Genomic DNA, 19714 nt, shown 5'->3' with positions numbered 1-19714 from the left:
TCAAAATCAGGACACGAATGTAGCAAAACTGCTCCTAGCCCATGAGCCCCAGGGCCTGGGCAAGGTCTCTGTCCTGGAGGAGAACCAGCAGGGATGAGATCAGCTTGGAGCTCTCTGGGTTGGAGAAAAGTCTTGAATTCTTGGTCTTGGAGCTCCTCAGCCTTGGGGTTACTCAGCCTTGGAGAAAAGAAGTCCTAGTCACGTTCAAGGCCCTGCCACATCTCTGACCATCTCCACACCTGTGTCCCTGAGATCAAATGCAAAGGATCAATGATGCATGGAGGACTTCATCTGTCCTGCTACATCTCATCAGGATGCCACAAGGCATCAGGCCCCGTTCTCTGACCCTTACTTCTGCTGATGCCACCTCGGATCAGTCATCCTGCTCTACCACATCCCCAGCTCAGCACCTGTATGAGTAAGAATCCTTCAGAGGAGATCAAGCTTAACAAATCAACCCTGTGCTGGGCTAAAAAAAACTCAGATGAAAAACGCAAGGAAAAACAAAACCTGACAGTTGCAGTTTTCCACAGCAGATTTGGGCCTCTTGGGTCCTTCTACTGTAAGTTCACCGCCACGCTGAAAAGGTCAGGCATTGTTCCAGCCCTCGTGTTTTCTCCTGCCTCCAAAGAACCCAAACACGTTCGGCTGCAGAACTGACATTTTTAAGAATAGGGGCTTTCAGGAAAGTATTTACAGCTTCCTGGTTTCTCCTGTTCCCAAGGCACGGGCGTCAATCCGCGATCGAGGTGTGCGGTGACCGATTGTCTCCCGCCATCGGGTGTGCGGCTCCCGAGCTCCAGCTGGGATTCCTGGAGGCTGCCGGCACAGAGCACGCGTTTCCTGCCACCTGTCCCACGCCGCTCCGAGGATCAAACCCTGATGAGGGATGTTTCCGACGCGAAGGGAGAGCCTGTCAAACACAGGAAGTGGCGACGTGCTGCTCCGGGTCTAGGCTGGGAAGGGAGGCAGCTGGAGTTTCTCTTTAGGAGAACTGCTTTGGATATGGCAGCCCATGGTTCCATGGAATGCTCTCTGCAGTTGCCACACACAAGGGAGTCCACCTGGGAAGGAAAGTCTAATAGCCACAGTGTAATTCAGCACTTGCAAGAGTTCAGTACGTGGAAGGTCCTAAGTCATGGATCTGGCTCAGAATGAGCCACGGAGGGATGATGGATGCCAAAGCTACTCAGCTCTTTGAGGACTGCTGGGCAGGTTCTTCAAGCTGGAAAACAAATCTGAAGGAGGGTTGATCATGGAGGATCAGTGCAAGATCTTCAAAATCAGCTAATGGGCTTTATCTACCTCTCCTGGGAGATGTCAGTACTTCTGCATGGTGTTTAGTCAGAGCGAGCCCAGAAAAGCAACAACATTAAGGGAAAGAGTCTTCCACGGCAGAAACACTGGCCAAGACCCTCAGCCCAGGTTAGTTGTCTCTGAGCACAACTGTGAAAGCAATAGCAGGCCTGGCCACTCTCTTGCACCTGGAGAAAGGTCAGCAGCACATGACTTGGACATGTCCTACCTTTCGTTGTCTGTGTTGACTGGCATGCTGTTCTTATGCCATAGGATGACCGGCTCAGGCAAGCCATGGATCTGGCACTGGAATCTTGCTACACCACCTTCCTCCACCACTGCGTTCTGAGGGTGGATGTGGAAGTCGGACATCGCTGGAAGGCAAAAAGAGAGACAAAATTATTCACATGTGAAGAGAGATCCACAACTAGAAGATGTCAACAACTTCACATGACCTAGAAACACCCTAATTTCCCAGAGCTAGCAAATGGGATTGTAATGCAAGAGCAGAAGGCTGGTTTGCAGCTTAACCTTCTGCATGGACAAACAGGACTAGTGGCAAGTTCTTGATATCTGCCTGCCTCTGCACAACCAGAACAGGAGGCCATGCTCCATGACCCACATGGTCCTCAGTGTGGTCTATGGAACCAGCAAGATACACAGCCACTGCACTGGCACGCATCAGAGGTCATTCTCAACAGCTTGAGCAGGTTTTGGACCTACATCAGAAAAGAGACGTAGATTCTTTATGTTGCTGCCAGTGTCTTAGGTACATTGTAAATATCCTTCGGATGTGCACAGCTTGATTCCTGAACTCACTTTGTTTAAATACCTTGACCAGGAGAGCTCTCCAACACCCTGGTAAAACCTACAGCCCTTGATTTCCATCTCTCTTTGCACGTGCTCCCGTTCATTGCATGCTCTGCCTTCCAGCACTGCAGAAGGAACAGCCACATCCCTTCGATGTGGAGCAACAGGGTTCAGCTGACAGAGAGAGCAGCTGCCAAGAGCTCAGCAAAGCGAGGCTTCTGGGGTTGGGACCACCCAACAGCAAATGACACACCCCACCACGCAGGATAAATACAGACCAGCCTGCTCCAGCACAGCCACAGCTGTAACCATCATGTGGAAAGACTCTGGCACGCTGTTAGAGCTACATAAATAATACCATAATTATTACTATTAATTAATTGGAAGGTGCTGCCTGTTGACTCCGCAATAAACATATTCGAAGCTAATAAACATCCCAGTGGTTCTTTAGCTCATGATTCATTTAAAGTGCTGCATCCATGGGGAGATCTCTCACATTATCCTAGAAAATAAAGTCCAAGAGAGATTCTGCTTCACCACCCCAGCCCGATGACACCCTTCTCCCAATCAAGAAAGCCTCGTCCCCTTTTACATGCATCAAGTGTAATGACTGTAGCTCTGCTAAGGTACAAGCTGCCTGTGTGTCAGGGCAGCTTAATCATTCATCTGCAAACTGCAGTTGGGCTCAGGCAGATGGGAGATGGCCATTAGCAATCATACATTAAATATGTGTTGCATTAACCTGCGCTGCTCCCGCAACCACCGCTCTCCACCCTCTGACGGCAGATTTGTTAAGCTGATGGAGCAACACGGAGCAAAGACCTGGTCCCGCACGGCCATAGGGTTGGGATGGGTTTGTAGCCATGAGGGTGGGATGGGCAGCCAGCCCCACATTGGGATGCACCAATGGAAGCAGGATCAGGGGTGGCTGCGCGATGCTCCGGCCAGATGGGAACACACCAGCACAAGGCGAAAGATCAGAGAAAATTGTATTTCCCTTTCCCAGGATGAAAGCTAATGCAATTATCCTCTCTGGTAAAAGATGGAGCCCAATGGTGCAATGGCAATTTACCCAATTCACATAAATTTAGCCTTGAAATGAGACTGATCATGTCCCAGAGCACTCAGCCATGTGGGAAGGAGCCCAAAGGCTGCTGCGGGGGTCTCCCATACCAGGTGATCCCTCTTCCAAGGTGGCAAGGGATGCTTCAAAAAATGGGGGATCCAGGGGTGCTTGCAGCAGGAGAGCTCAAGGAAGCCTGCAGGGAGACCCAGGCCAGGGTGAGCGTCTTGCAGCCAAAGCATATGAACCCTCACCAAAAAATGAATCCAAGAATTAATGAGAATGACCCAAAGCTCTTTAATAAAGAAAAAAAAAAGAGGGATTCAAATGCCTGCAGGAAAATTCCTTTCAAATGTACAGATGCTCAGTGCTGAGGTTTTTCAGTGGCTGACAGGGTTGATAAGAAGAGGGAGGTGTGAATGAGAACAGCCCCGGCACAGACTTCGCTCTGCTGGCTACAGAATTCACCGCCGTTCCTTTATTTCAATAATATCACCTCTTATAGGTAAAACTGCAGCAATAACCTCTACTCTTAAAGACACCAGTATTAATATTTATCATGAATAAAACATGGCAAGTTATAAATAATTCAGTTATGAGGATGTTAAGTAAAATATTACTCTTCAACGACCCTATAATGTGGCTTTGAAGCACAGTTTTATGTTAAATGCCTAGGAAACACTGTGACCCTTGCCAAGACCAGCTGGTTTGCAGAAGATGCATTAAAAATTCATGCACCGAGCTACAAAATGCTATTTTTAAAACAGGCTTACGTGTTTATTTACAGTTGCAGAAACAAAAGACTTTTGGAGTATCCCTTGTAAAACAGCAACAAAACTTCCACCTAAGTGATCAGCTGGTGTTTTCAGCCTGGGAATAAATCACCGGGTGGAAGGAGAGGGATAGGAGCTCAACTGCTTTACAGGGCATTGCTTGGAGGGGCTAAGTCTCTGCCGACCCAGGTGAGGTTTTTATACACCTCCCAACTGATTGTAACAAACTCATGGAGCAGAGTGCTTTGCTCCTGTTTGTCACTTGTCTTTCCTCAGCGAGAGCCAGGACACCTCTGTTATCCGCCGGGCACTATTGTTCCAGCTGCCATGGAGAGGAGCTGCGCCAGCCCGAGTGGGGTTGGCCAGCAGCCAGGGAGCTGCAGCTCATTTCTATGCTAATGGCCATAATAATTTTAAAAATAAATACATGCAATCACAATGTTCACCCGCGAGCTCCTAAGAGGGGAGGCTCTCTCTAATCCATCTGCCCGCGGTCTCCGCTATCTGGCACAACAGCATCCACGTGCCAATGGCAGGATTGGTGCTGCCCCAGGCCCTTTTTACCATCATCAGAGGGGGTGAATGCCACCCTGTTCCCATCAAACTTCCCTCTGCCATCTCCAGGTGTCATCAAGCCATAAAAACAACATAAATCACAAGCACACTCATTGCTCCACACTGACACTCCAAGCCGTGGTGTCTTGGTGCTTTTGCTTCCACCTCACCTGGATATGGCCACGGTACACAGAGATTGGCACAGGGCAGGGAGAAAAAAAAAGGGCTCACAGCAGATGAGGAATGGTCCTGGCAGCCTTCCTACACTGCAGGGATGGGAGAGCCTCCTCCCAAAAGATGTTGGCCAAGGCTAGGTTCAGATTGAGCTGTCTACAGCCACACTGACACATGAGGTAGAGGAGTTACTCTTCATCCCTTCTTCCCTCATGTTATAGGATCCTCAGCTAGGAGGAGACTGGATCAGAGGTGAGGCTATTCCCTAAAGAGAACTCCATGCTTGGGATCATCCACATCCTATGGATGCAGTGCAGGTGAGCTCTTATGCTCATCCATATTCACAGAGGTTTCATTCTGGGGTCTGCTCTAATCAAAGCACAAACACTCTCTCCATCCCAACAGACCCTGTGGAAAGGCCAACTGAATAAAAATGAAAATAAGTATTGAGTGAAATTTTCTCTACTCCATAAAAAACTAAATTGAAACCATTAGTGGCCAATCCTTTTTTGCTCAGTACAGCATCAGTGTTAAGCCAGAGATTGACCCAGATTTGATATAGAAAAAGAAAACATTAACTTGGCATGTCAAAGCAAATCCCAGGCCTTTAGAATCATTAAAACGCAAACATTGTGCAGGCACAAGGAGAGGAGGAAGACTTGAAAGGTTCAGTGCCAAGCATGGTGTTAGGAGAGCTTTTGGGAAGCCCAGCTAGTTCTGCAATCACATTGCCTTTTGCTTTTAATTACTTATGGGGAAACAGAGACCCAGGTCGGTTCTGACACAGAAGGACGCTGGGGACGGCCAACCATCCTCACCACCATGGATGACACACAGTCCACAAACAGCAGCCCTCAAGTGAAGACCGTTTCTTCACGTTTCTGCCACCAACCTGTTTAATTCAAACCTTAAAATGCCTCAAAGTTAATACAGTATAAGGAAGAAGAGCTTTATGAGATGTGTCTCCAGTACCTAGGCCTCCAGATGCCCCTGCCAAGGGCAGGCTTTGTTAGCTCCTTTACAGCTGAGGAAAGTGAAAATCTGGGAGGCAAATGATTTGCCCAGTGCAAGAGAACAAGCCACAGGCAAGTAGACCCCTTCCAAGATTGGCTTCACCCCAGTGATGGCGACAGCTGTTGATTTTCATACTGAATTTCCCTATTTACTAAAAAATTGAATTTCCCCTCAGGTGACCAGAAGTCAGGGTTGTTTCTAAAAGATGACTACCATGTCAATTAAACCTAAACTTGAACCACTCTCAAATCAGGCTGAGAGCTCCAGCAGAACCAACCTTCACGATCTGTGAGGTTTACTGAGCACCTAACTCCTTCCCAAATGTCTTCCCTGCAAGCCACCAGCACCAAGGCAAGCAGAGGGATTAAATTTTCCATTCCCTCTTGTCTTAGGAGACCTTCACCATTAAGTTAGTAACCAGCCAGGGAATATTTTCAAAGAAGTCAGCAGGTGAAGGCTCTGCCAACACAGGTCCCTCATTTGTCCCTTCCACACTCTGGAAATGGAGGATTCTCCTGCAAGAAAGAGCCAGCACAAAAGATGGGGGGCGTATAGACACCACAAATCCCATCCTCTCCCCTCTCCCCCCTGCCTTCCAACAGCGGCGCCTTCCCAAGTCTCTCAGAAAAAAGACACCGCATCTTCTTTCTCTACATTTTTTTTCCTTTAAATTTTAAAAATTGCATTTTTATGAAGCTAAAATAAAAGCCCACGTCACGCCAGCCCGGTGGCTACTCCAGCTGCAGAGCAGCCTCTGCGCCTGCGAGCCGGCCCTGCGTGTCTAATGACGCTTTTGTGCGAGGTTGTTGCTGAACTGCCATGAGCCCAATTTTGAATGCAAGTTGCTTTGTGCATAGTGAAGCGTGAACAACAGCGCCGCCCATTTATCTATTTAATTCTCCAGGAGTAGCAGGAGCGGGGCCCTCCGCTCACATCTAAAGGGAAGAAAAATCGCCTTTCTCTCAGCTTTGGAAAAGGAGGGAAAATATTAAAGAGCAGCCGTGCCTCTCCCAGCACAGAAGAAAATCCTCTCTGCCCCTGCCCACTAATCATAGCAGGGGAAAATCCCAAATCTCTATTGTCCACGCTGGGCCTCAGATCTCAAAAGAAAATGGGCTGCAAGACTCAGGAGAGTTTGAAGCAAGGAAAACCTTTTGGAGGAATGCAGCTCATTTAAGAGGAACCAAAATACACAGTGAGATGAGAGAGGGAGGACAACCCAACCTCGCTCTGTGTACAGATGAACAGGGAAAGAAGGTCAGTCTTGCACACTTTTTATTTGGAATATTTGCAAACAAACGCTCATTCCTCTTTTGCTTTGGCTGTTGTTTTCTCCCCCTGGAGCTGACAGGATCACTCAGAGCAGGGATGGAGGATGACCCAGGCTCTCTGCCCTCTCTGCATTTTGTATCCTCATGTCTCTAGTTTTCTCATGCAATCCAAGTTGAGTGGAATAATTTAAACAAGGTTGAGAAGATATCACATCAGGTGGACTTCTCTGGTTGAGGAACAAAGTCTGTCTCCACCTGGCCTGTTGTTTTCCCTTGTCCTATGCCCCTGGGACAGGGATGAAAGAGAGACAACCAAGATAATGCCTTGCAGTGGGACACAGCAGCTGCCCACAGAAGGGAACGTGCAACAGATATTTTACAAGAGGAGAGTGGAAAAAAAAATCTACTACCTTATGATTCAAGTCCACCAGGAGGCAAATTGCTGCCTGATCTGGGACTGTGGCTTCTCAATTTTTTGCATAACATGTGAGATGTCTGTGAGCCAAATCCAGCCCAGGTCACCTCCCCACCTCACAGCAATGAACAGCCCCGATGGACACTGCTGACCCATGATTTACTGTTAGTTTTGTTGCTTTGAAAAACAGAAAAAAGTACAGAGCCCTGTGGGGGCTGCTTCTGTGTGGAGATGATAAATATCCTGTGAAAGTAATGAACACATCTCCACTGCATACAGAGCAGGGGTCGGAGGAAACATCCTCAGGGGTCCCTGGTTGCTCTACCTGCCCTACACAAGCAAAGGACCAGGGCTGGGAGGAGGACAATGGGTTCTCCCTGGAAAAGTCCCTGCAGGGACTTGTTGTGGGACCTGGAAAATTTTTGAATGGCTGTGCTGCAGCTCCACTCCTCTTCCTGAGGCTCCATTGAACGTGCTCCACATCACCAGCACACCCAGCCTCTCCTGCACAATCACACACCTCCAAGCCCATCTCCCAGTCCCAAAGAACATTTAGCATATTCATGGTATTGATTATAGCTCACTTATTGGAAAAATAACTACAGTACCATCAGTTGCTGATGCAGGGGTACTCTGCCATGAGTGGGAAAGATTTTTGTCTGGATAAATGCAGCCTCTGCATCATGCATGGAAAAGAACAGGAGCTATACACTCCAAAGGCTGCTTTATACTGAAAAACCTCACAATTTCTATAAAACTCATAAAATGCTGCTCTGCTGGAGAGAGACTGTGCCCACACTGTCCCAGTATAGCATGCCAGGGAGTGTCCCCAATATCCGACACCCTATCACAATTGTTGTCATGACCTGGGGGGACAGAGCTGCCAATGCCAGAACAAACCCCTGAGAGCATCTAGCCTTCACCACGCTCTCCCTCATGCAGCAGCACTGCCCAAATGTTGCCTGCTCAGATCCAAGACCTCCTGCAATGTGGCTGCAGCCAGAAATCATCCCAGCCTGGAAGTAAGAGCAGTGAGTTCCCGTGCATTGGCACTAACGCCCTCGATGGGAGCCACCAGGGCATCCTCAGACATTTCCAATAAACCTACTGGTCACTTTAGAGGCAGGCAAAAAATGACACCCATGGTCACAACCCAAATCCAACATCATCCCTGGAGTACCAATGGTGCACTTTACACACGAGGCAACGCTGCTCCTTATAAACCACTTTGAAAGATGGATCTTGGCAATCCCATGGATCAAATTTACCACTTCCCTCCACGCTCAGAGCAGGCAGCAGGATCCCACTGTGTCACCTGCTACGCAAAGCAGCACGACAGGCAGCCCAGGGTAGTTATTCATCTTCCAGCACCCTCTTGTTTTGCAGGGGAATTGACTAATAAACAGCCCCTTTAGCGCTCTCAAATTGGTTTCAGGGAGAGAAGAAGTTTCTGGTGAAGAGGGAGGCATTGCTGGGAGAGACCTTTATCAGGGAGCTCTATTGCAGTAATTTTTCAAGACGAAATTGCTCCCTGGCTCGTGACAGCATTTAGTGTATCCTGAGGCGACCATTTGTGAAGGCAAACCTGTGGTCCTGCCGCCCTGCTGCTGGAGGGAAGGGGGAGTATTAAATGTCATAAACAACTCTTAATTTGCCAGGGCAGGCTGCACATGATTCTGCAGTGCAGGAGGAAGTTATCTGTCAACAGCACAGTGCTCCAGCACCGAGGCTGATCCTGGCTGGGCAACACTGGTTGCTGTGACACCTGCCCAGAGGTGCAAGCCACCACAAAGGGCTCCTCTGGTTTTGTGGGGTGACTTTTTAAGAAACCCCAGCATCACACAAGGCTCCCCCCCCTCCAGCATCACAAGAAGATCCTCCATCCTGTTGCATCCACAGCAACAGCTTCTTCAGGACTTTCCTCCGAAGCACATGTTCGCTCTTTGCAAAATGCTGATGATTTATCCCACTCAAGTGCCCCTGTAGACCCCTGAAATAATGAGAAAATGAAGGGCAAGCTGTCCGCAAGCCTCTGGGAGAGGCTGGCTCGGTGAGGGCAGAGCAAAGCATGCAGCACACTGCCAGCAGGCAGGTCTCTCCTGCCAGATTCCCATCCAGAGCTCCTCGTGTTTTTCCTACTCCGACACACACAATTAAGACAAATTACATAGTTACCATTTTGATTTGTTGCACAATAACGATGTTTTCCATCTCTCTCCCAAATATTGATGGAGACTGTACAAGAGGAAGCTCCCACACAGCTGGTTTTGGCCCTGGACCACTTTGTTTGCAGCCAACTCCTTCCGATAGCGAGCCTGGACGAGCAATCCTGCTTTTTATCAGCTCGGAGAGGCAGCGAGCCAACCAAGCACGAGGCGTTATCCTGCTCCACCGCAGCCCTCGCAACGCCTCTGGGTAGAACCATCCCTGCTCAGACCTCCCTGAGCAAAGCCAGCGGCTTCCCTGCTTTTCTGTGCTCACCAACGAGCGCGCACTTTGTTTCGGCATCTCCGGAGGCACCAGTGGAATCCAGAAAAAAAGGTGAAGGCAAGGAAGCTTTTCATCACGTCTGCCCACGGAAATGCCATCAGCCTCGCTCTCAGACAGGGAGCTGTCCTGATTTACAGGCTAATGAATTTTAAATGAGATGCATTTTTTAATTTTTTGTTGTCAGCCCCCATTTTTCTGCCAGCAATCATTCCAGTAATAGCTTTAAATTTTCAGCATCTGTTTTTACCAGCTCTCTTGTAATTAGTTTACTAATGTATTTCATTGCGCCTTTGTTATTTTCAGAGAATTACTTCATTCCCAGCTATCAGAGATAGTGCACTTCAGTCTATAAGGAGTTTGGCCTTTGTTCCCTCGTGGTTATTCACATGGGGGAAGATGGCTCAGTGAATGACAAGCCTTTCTATCACTACACATTCTCCATTTAATGTCTTTATACTGGCTCATTAATTACCACAGAAAACTCCTTTCCGAATGGAACCTGTGATTTATAGAAGACTTGGGCAAGGTGCCATTTTTATCGGGCCGACAGCAAACAGCCCCAGTGCCAGTAATTCACTCTTCATTTTCCCTTCTGCTGCAGCAGGGTCAGCCCTGCCACGGTCAGAGCTTTGCCTGGGCAAGGGAGCTCAGTGAGCGCTCAGTGCTGCTGAGCCACAATCACCACGTTGCTCCTGCATGGCTGGGACGGCCAAGTCCATGGAAAATTGAGCTGTGATTCTGTGAAACCTGGTGGTCCAACGTGTGGCACGAAGTATCTTGGCAAAAACCCAAGCACAGCACAGAGAGACACTCTCGCCTTTGTGACAGAACAGGCAGAGATGATGGACTCTGTGGTACCCAGACACACCTCTGCATTGTGTCCCATCGCACAGCAGGTCTGAGTCCCAGCTGTATCCCTCAGACTCTAAAACATCACAGACTTGCAGAGCTCCCAGCACACACAGTCCAGACAGGGGGAAGAGCTGCCCAAAGACACAAAGCAAAGGCTCCCTGTGGGCCCATGGCAGCCAGAGCACGGGAGAAAGGAGGCTGTGGGAGTACCCCAAACAACGGTTTCTCTGTCTGATGGAAATTAAGTTCAAATCCTTCAGAACAGTCTGCCTTTCACCACGTCCATACTCTGTGCCGAGCATGATAAACTGCTCTCCTTCTTTATTAAGGAATGAAATAGAGGTGGGAATGGTGCATACGCTGACTAAAGAAGTCACACAAATAGAGAAGTAATCACAAAAAGGTGGATTTCCATCTCCTGACACAGAGGAGCTGCCTCACACCATTGGCAAGAGAAAAACACAGCCTCTCCTGTGCACAGGGGAAGGAGACAGAAGAAACCAAAGGATTGCAGCATAGACCTGTAACAAGTGGGGCACAGAGTTAGCATTACAAAGGACTGCTTTAAAGCTCCTTTCTGTCCATTTTAACTCTGATTTTCACTCAAATACAGGTGGATTTCCCAAATGCTGAAAGCTCCTCTGCTTCTATCCCTTGGTGTTGAGCACAGATACTGTGTTCCGACGTTGTCCAATCCAGATTGAAGGTGTTACTATAAAAGACGTAGGAAGGACTGAACCACCGTGATCCTGAGAAAATCCAGGTTCCTGCCAGGTCTGCTTTTCCTCCTAGCAGCAGCTAAGCCGTTAGCTGTCATCCCATCCCTGTGGCTGAGTTACATATATAAACTCCTGTTCGCTCCTTGGCAATAGCAACAGCTTCCTATTTTGCTGGCAGCAATCCAGGGGAAATTCAAGCTGAATTACAGCCATTCTTCAGAAAATAGGCCAAATCCACGAAAGCGGGACACATGACCGCAGACGTAGAGCTCGTCCTTTTTTTCTATTTATTTCATGGCGAGAAGCCCCGTTGGCTGAAAATAGCTTATCTCTGGAAGTCCCCGCTTTCCGTTGGCGGCTGCCGCTCCTGGCTGCCAGCCAAGCCATTACCACCTCAAAGAGAAAGTTCAGAGCTCCGGCGAATCGGCCCCACGGTACAGGACGTGCGGTTTGATGTTTTCACCGATTTCTCTTCGGGAGCTCGGAGGAGACGGGGATTGTGTTTCTGTGCACGAGCCAGCGAGTGTTAACTCCTTTGCTGCGCCTCCACTGGGATGGTTCTACTTGGGGCTGTACCCCAGCATCGCCTGTCAGTGTACACACAGTGGGGTGTGTACGTGTGCACGTATGATAGGAAGAAACTCTTCCCTGGGAGGGTGGGGAGGCCCTGGCACAGGTTGCCCAGAGAAGCTGTGGCTGCCCCATCCCTGAAGTGTCCAAAGCCATATTGGTGCTTGGAACAACCTGGTCTAGCGGAAGGTGTCCCTGCCTGTGCAAAGGGGTTGGAAGTAGATGATCTTTAAGGTCCCTTCCAACCCAAGCCATTCTAGGATTCTATGATTCTATAATACAGCACAGGTGGTAACATAGGCTGGATTCCGTGAGCCAGATACTCACTCCCACAACAAGGTGAGAGCTTACATTCCATGCCGGGTCCATGTGAAGCAGCCCCTCTATCCAAAAGCACCTCTGCACCCACAGAGAGTCCTCTCTCCTCCCTCCACACCTCACAGCATCCTAAATACGACTGGGAGACACGTCACCATCCTGACAGAGAAACACAAGCGAGGACACAGGAGAATGGTTAAAGATAAGAAGGATGTGGAGGATGGTCACGCAGAGGAAGGAAGTAATACCATAGTTACCACCAATCTCACCATCTTTATCTTCCTCACTATCACCAGACCATCACTGAACCCAAGGAGCAGGGACACATTCCAGAAAACACAGCTCTCCAGGGAGCACTGGCTTCTTGTTGATAAGAAGCAGAGAGGCTTATCTTCCAAACCCACCGTGACACCTCACCCCGGGCCTGGTTTATCAAATTAAACTCATTACCTCTGAGGATCTGTTGAAAAGAGGTGGCAGGAGAAGACTGGTGGGTCAAGGAGACAACACTCCCGTCACCCCGTGGTGCTGCTCCTGGCTCAGCACATCCTCACGGGCATGTGCCGGGAAGTGGTGGCTGGTGGGACAACGCTGCCTGTGCAATCACCACCAGCACTAAATCGTCCCAGAGCATCACGTCAGGGAAGCAAACTGTCAGGAAGAGGAGGCACACTGAGTTCTTGAGAGGTCGTCACATGGCTCTGTACTTTACTGCACCCACAGCCTCACCACATTAGGCTGCACTGGCGTCATTTCTGCACGAGATGGTTTACAAGAGCAGGTTTCTGTGTGGTAGAAAGACAACCTCACTGTGCCCACGGATTGCGATGTGCCATCATCCAACCTCTGTCCTGTGCCACAACCAAATACAGAATTTTGTATATGCATCTCTTACTGGCAAGGAGAGACACCCAAGTCCTTTCTGTGGGGAATTGTTAAAACAAACAGTCAAGAAAAATAAAATTTCAGCTTGGAGCACTTTGCTAAGGCATTCAGATATATGCTTCAGTTTTGGGGGTTTTTTTTGCTTTTTTATCATGGGTTAGATAAACACCAGTCACCTCAGGTGGTGTCTGTCCTCTCTTTGCAAAGACCATTGGTACTGTTTATGGGAATAGGATACGACAAGAAACTCTGGGTAACATGAGGCGAGGGCCGTGAGGCTCAGGAAGCCTTTGAAGAACGTAATTCCTGAGGGATGCTCCCGGATGGGATAACTATCAGCTTGCAAGGCTACAAGGAGGGGCTCTATCGATTTGTCGGGAGGAGAAGAGGTGGGAAGAGCCTGAGTTATTTCCTACTGCGGAATCTGAAAATATTTTACCCAAATGTTTGTGCTTCTGCCTGTGTTTGTGCATCCTGAAATGCACTTGGGCAGGTCAGGTGGGCAGGTTGCCAGACTCCCAAAGCAGTGGTTCCCTGATGAGGAGATACAGATTCTCCTGTGACTCCCACCACCAATGCACCAAGCCCCTGCGCCCTCCACCTATCTCTACCTATCCTACCAAACAACCCCTGGCAGCAAAATTCAGCATCATGGACAAAAGACAACAGGAGATGCTGAAAAGAAACCCAGCACCCGATGCCCAGCCTGGAGAAGGGCTCAGTGCTGCACCTCCTGCTGAAGGAGGAAGAGTTAGAGGGTGGGCTGGACTCTCAAGCAGCCACACAATCCAAATTTAAATATCACTATTTGCCTTCAAAGACTCTCAGTGATGGGACAGCCAGACAGACCTGCAACTACCTGGGACTCCTCTGTCCCTATCCCTGCTCATCCACTTGCTGTTCTCATTTGCTTCCCGGATGCATTCCCAATCCAGATGCCAGGGTTGACAACATTTAGCCACCTATGCTCCCCAACAGCATTAAATTTCATTTTAATTCCAGTTTGTTAAGTGTTTGGGCTGCACACATGAGTGTGGAAATCTGCCTGGGCTGGAGTGATGCTAAATATTAAGGAGTGGCGGCGTTGCAAAAGCAATGTGGGTTTTAGGGAGCAGGCAGAGGTCAAACTCTGCACCTGAATGGAGGGGTTGCAGGGAGGCAACCCCTTTGAGCTCTGAACTCAAGTTCTGCCCTGGTTTTCCCAGCATATTGGGGAAACCAGAGCCAAAGCTCTGTAAGGCTGATCTTCAGGGTGCCCCCGCAGGGATGCTCAGGCCATCCTGGACCAAGCCTGGGGCATCAGTCCTCTCCCTCCTCCTGAAATGTGCATTTTCACCAGAAAAAACACTTCCACCCCAAAACAGGCACTTTTCTGGCATTAACTAGAGAGATGACAACTTGGTAACAAACAGGTGATCATAGCACAGACTGTTAGAGACCCAAAAAACTGCTGGGACACCCAAAATATTCAGGATGGTGATTAAATCTATCTTAACAAAACCTTGTGGCACATAATGGCCCCTCAGGAGACCCACTGTGATACCCTAACGACTTGTTTATGTGACCAAATTGTCCAAGAGGATACTCCACGTGGGTGTGTGTGCTCATGGGACTGTGTACCCCACGTGCACATTCAGGCACAGAGTAAAAGACAGGAGATAGCAAAGTCTGTGAGATATGGCACCAGGCAGGAGCATCCTCATGGAAAACATCGTCAGCAACTTCACAGCCCTCCCCACCACGAAACAAAATAAATAAATAAAGAGAGCTGCAGGAATTAGCTGTGAGGGTGACAGCACTGAAGGAAAATGAAAGCAGAAAGGGGGTAAGAAAAAAACATGCAGCCCAGCTCGCTCGCTTTTGTGTTCTCACACAATGGGGCCCGTCAGCTCCGGAGCCTCCGCAAGCCATCACCCGCCATCTGGCACCGGGGCTGGGCCGCTAATGGGAGGCCCCGGCGCCCCAGCTGACTCCCAGAGCCACGGGGGAAATCAAGCTGATGAGCTCCCCACATTAAGCCATCTAAATTAATGCAGATGCGTGGCCTGCTCGCGAGAACTTCGGCGGGTGAAGGGCGGCCAGGGGAGCGCCGAGAGGCGGCACGGACCCGGAGCCACAGCCCAGCGCCGTGTCCAGCGGGGCTGGAGCTGCGAGAGCCACCCTCGGTCATCTGCGAGAGGAATTGTTGGCGACGGGAGCTGGAAGCGCTGCCCTTTTCATCCAGCGCAGGCAGCTGGGCTGAGAGATGCACAATCCCGGCCAGATGCAAATTCTGCAGCGGCGGGGACGGCCCAGATTAACACCGACGGCGCGCTCAGAACCAGCCTCGTTAACTAATGTCCCTGGAATGCCCTAATGGAGCAGATCGGCCGGGAAACTGCTGTGCACGGGGGACGCGCAGAGGAGGGGACGGAGATGTCCACTTGAGTGCTCAGGAGCAGGTTCGACAGCGGCACCGCTGCCCACGAGCAGCCCCGCTGGCTTTGGCAGGGTGGAGCCCAGAGGACTCATGTCCCAAAGGAAAATTTACTGCCACGAATGTCTGATTTCCCTAAGCACTAGGGACTGAATAAGGATGCAGAGCCCGGCACTGAATCACAAGGGAAAATTCAGTGCTGTCCTGGTGCAGCAAAGGGCTGGCTGAGCACCTTGTCAAGGACACGAGGTTCAGCTCCAGCCCTTCCCTTGCCAGCTGTTGGATGAGGATCGAGAAGAGAACCACAAGGGACTACGGATGTACAGTGCTCTCAAGGCATGGAAATGTGTGTTGAAGAGCCCATCTCCAGCCCAGAGGGATATGCAATCCTTCCTCCTTCCCTGCTCTAACACAGCTGTGCCTCCAAAAGCTCTTGGGTGCTACCCCAGGGATGGCTGGATGCTGAACCATGTCTGATGCAGGTCTGATCTCCCTGAAGGGACTCAGCTCTGGCTTGGAGCATGCACAGAGATCTGCCCCCTCCATCTGGGTGCAAGCAGAAAAGTCAGCCTTCAGGAAGGGATTTTGTTTCTCCTCTCTGCCACCAGCTTCAGAGAACTGATGGGAACCCAGTTCCTGAAAGGAGCACCACTCATCACCAGTGCCAAAAAATAGCCACATACCTCCCCCAGGGTGAACTCAACCAGCAGAGACCTCCAGGGAATCATTGAAACAAACCTCAGACCAAGCAAAACCCAAACCTTTAACAACTGAGGCACATTTCAGCATCCCCAGGTCCAGCTGCTGTTGCACAGCCCAGGGAACCTCTGGGGGTGGCAGTGATACCTTGCAACAAGCAGGTATTTGGGGATCCATCACTGTCACTGACAGCTGAGCTCCCGCTTATAGCACCAAGGGTAAACCCAGATCCTTTCTAATGACTTTGGATTCATAACCTATTCCCACAGATGGAGGATTTTACTCCCAAATGCACCGAGACCCACACGGCGGCAGCTTGAGTGATTACGGTCTCTGCTATCATTTGCAGGGAGGCAGAAACACCCCCCATTTACCTAAAGGGGAGGGTGGTAGCATATGGTGAGCGTAGGTTACACTCAGCCCCAGGAGCAAAGCTGGAGCCCTTGCACAGCTCACACTGCCTCTGAATGGTGTTTCAGGTCCGTAACATCCCACTAGAAGGGAAGCAGAATTTTTGCTGGGGTAGGAGAAGGGCAGAAAACATCTCCATGCAATTAATTTGCTTCCAAATTCAAGCTAGTTGAAATAATCTGTTGGTAAACACAAAGCACCACTGGGATAACAGCTGAGTAGAGGCTTATATTAAACAAGCATCTTCAGATGAAAATATCACTCATCTAAAAGGCATCACCATTCATTCATGCTCAATAAAACACAAAATGGTTACAGATAGAGCTGATGGAAAATGAGAGAGAGAAATGGAAGCAAAGGTAAAGCTGCCGGGCAGGAAACAGCAAAACGAGAAGAAGAAAAAAAAAATTATCACCATGATGAGGTTGATTTAGCATTCTGCTCTAGGAGAAATTTCAAAAGCAGGTTTTAATATCTGATAAAACTTCAATGCTGGTTGCCATGCTGCCTGATGGAAGCACAGAAGGGGACTAATAGCCCTGGCATACGACACGATAAAACATTTTAAGTCGCATAACTTCACTTGGACTTGCCACTTTTAAGGCCGTTTTACGGTTCAGTGCTCTCCCTCAGTGCCCTACCAACAACCCTGAGCATGTACAAGCTCTCATCTACCCACCAGGCAGGTAGTTTCCCCCAAGGATGAGTTTTCAAGCCTGCAGATTGTCACAGATGCATATTAGCACTTGGTTGCATTGCTGCAAGAAATTGCAAGGGCTGAGTGCAGGAGGCCCAGGCTGGTAGCTCTTGTCTTCTCACCACACATCTGGCTCCTTTGGGGCTCTCATCCCACTGAAACAGGACCCCTTTAAAGTCCCACATCATCCAAACCCTCCATCCAACCAGCTGGATGCTGCTGACTTGGCATTAACAAGAGACATGGGGGCTCAGTTTGAAATACACCTCTGCTTTATAGATGATTTCCCAATCTAATAAAGTGACAAAACATTATCTGTCTTTTCTTCTCTTATTTCCCAAGGAACAATAAGGCTGGAAACATCTTTCTGCCTCACCAATAAAACTTTTATAACCCACTTCCCTGGTGGCCTCTGAGCAAGGGCCCTTTTCCCAGTGAGAAGCCTGGGATAAGGATGGGAAGCAGTGGTGTGATCTGTATTCACAGCCCGTCCTAGCATGAAACGTTGGAGTCGCACCTGGATGCAGGCTGCAAAAATACTCCCATTTCCTGGCTGTCCAGGGATTGTTCCTGCCAGGCAATCCATGCAGAAGGCTTTATTGGACAAAGCACATCGAAAGTCCCACTACCAAGACTTAAGAGCTACCTGGCCACTCCAGGAAAAAAAATAAAGGCAACTAAAAAAATTAGGGCAACTAGAAAAATTAAGGCAACTAATTAGCATCATAGAATCATAGAATGGTTTGGGTTGGAAGGGACCTTAAAAATCATAGATTTCCACTCCTCTGCCAAGGGCAGGGAGACCTTCCACTATCCCAGGTTGCTCCAAGCACCATCCAACCTGGCCTTGAACACTTCCAGGGATGGGGCAGCCACAGCTTCTCTGGGCAACCTGTGCCAGGGCCTCCCCACCCTCACATGGAACAATTTCTTCCTATTATCTAATCTAAACTTGCCCTCCTTCATCTTATGTCTCCCCACGTGAGACATAAGTCCAGCAGGAAGAATGAGAAGAAGCACAAACCCACTGACTCACATCACAGTCCTAGGGTTATTTAACTGGGAAAGGACAAGGTTGGCTAAGGCAGGTAATTACAAAGGCAGGTAATTACAACAAAGCCCTAATTAGGAGGAGGGAGAGGAAGAACAAGGAAGAGTTAAAAAATATCCAAAGCAATATGGCTTAACCATCCCAGAGGAGTCTTTCCCGACTGCCTCCATCCATACATGGATATCTTTTAAAGGTTGTTTCTAAATCCAGAAAACTTCTCCTGGCCACGAGCACGGGGTCAGGAGGGGGAAGAAAGGGGGAAGAAAGCTACTAAGGAGGAGAGCAGGAAACTTTTTTTTCTTTTTTAAATCACATAAATCAAGTCAGTGAAAAGACTTCATGTCCCAGAAACCCAAGGCCAGGTTACTCATACATTCAATCATAAACTGCAGGAAGGAGAGGTCTTTCTTTCTGCAAGATGCTTTTCTTTATGTCAGGAATGGTTTTAATTAGCGTGCCCAAAGCTTGTGAGCAGCTCTGGGAGCTGAGAAGCCTGTCCTGCTCATGGGCTCAGAGAAAGCCAAGCACCCCTGCAGGATTTGTCCCAGCTCCTGGGGACAGCTCAACCCTTTGGCTCCAAGTATCTCCTTTGGAGATACCATTACCATTTCCCTACACTCTAGCCCAACTGATGATAGTAACTGCTCATTAAAGCAGCATCTTATTTAGAAGAGCCCACACCTCCTCCCTCTACATTAAAACAGCAACCTGACCTCAATGAAGTATAAAACAATTAACTTACTAATTAGTCAACAAATAACTGTTTCACCAAAGTAGATAGCAAGTTGTTAGGAAATCCATTAGCATTTCCACTGTAATTTCATGCTTTGCTGATGATGAATAAAACAAGGTTGAAAGGGACCTATTCACGTCCAGAGCACAATGCCCAGTGGCTGTTAGATCACTAGTGGAAAACTTCCTCAGAGGAGCCAAATACCAGGACCAGAACCACCAGCTGGACAGTGTCACCAATACCACAGCAGCACCAAAACCTGGCAGGGATGGTGCGTGTGCCCAAAAGGAAGAGCAAGGGCTGAGAAGCTCTGCCTGCACTTCCCAATCAATGTGTCATGTATGCAGGTGGATGGGGCCAAAAAACCCTAACATTCTGCTTAAAACTATTCCTTTAAATTCCCCCAGCCAGCTCACCACAGGCAATAGAAAGCTGGACAGAAAAGCTAGGTTTTTGATACCTCTCCATATGCTCCTGTGCTGTGGTCAACAAGCAAGGCCAT

General features: G+C 49.0%; 1 protein-coding gene across 1 annotated transcript in view; it reads right to left on the bottom strand.

Annotated features, from left to right (window-relative positions):
- The window catches only part of IGDCC3 (immunoglobulin superfamily DCC subclass member 3), a 98626-nt gene that overhangs the window by 37539 nt on the left and 41373 nt on the right, over positions 1-19714 (bottom strand). Inside the window, exon 3 of the mRNA XM_017830267.1 lies at positions 1526-1670. Within this exon, the coding sequence (XP_017685756.1) occupies positions 1526-1670 (145 nt within the window). The remainder of the gene's footprint in view (positions 1-1525; positions 1671-19714) is intronic.

The sequence above is a fragment of the Lepidothrix coronata genome, unplaced genomic scaffold (genome assembly GCF_001604755.1).
Source record: "Lepidothrix coronata isolate B3197 unplaced genomic scaffold, Lepidothrix_coronata-1.0 Scaffold176, whole genome shotgun sequence".
Taxonomy (NCBI): Eukaryota; Metazoa; Chordata; class Aves; order Passeriformes; family Pipridae; genus Lepidothrix; species Lepidothrix coronata.
The sequence above is the reverse complement of the archived record's forward strand: the minus strand, read 5'-3'. Positions and strand labels throughout refer to the sequence as shown.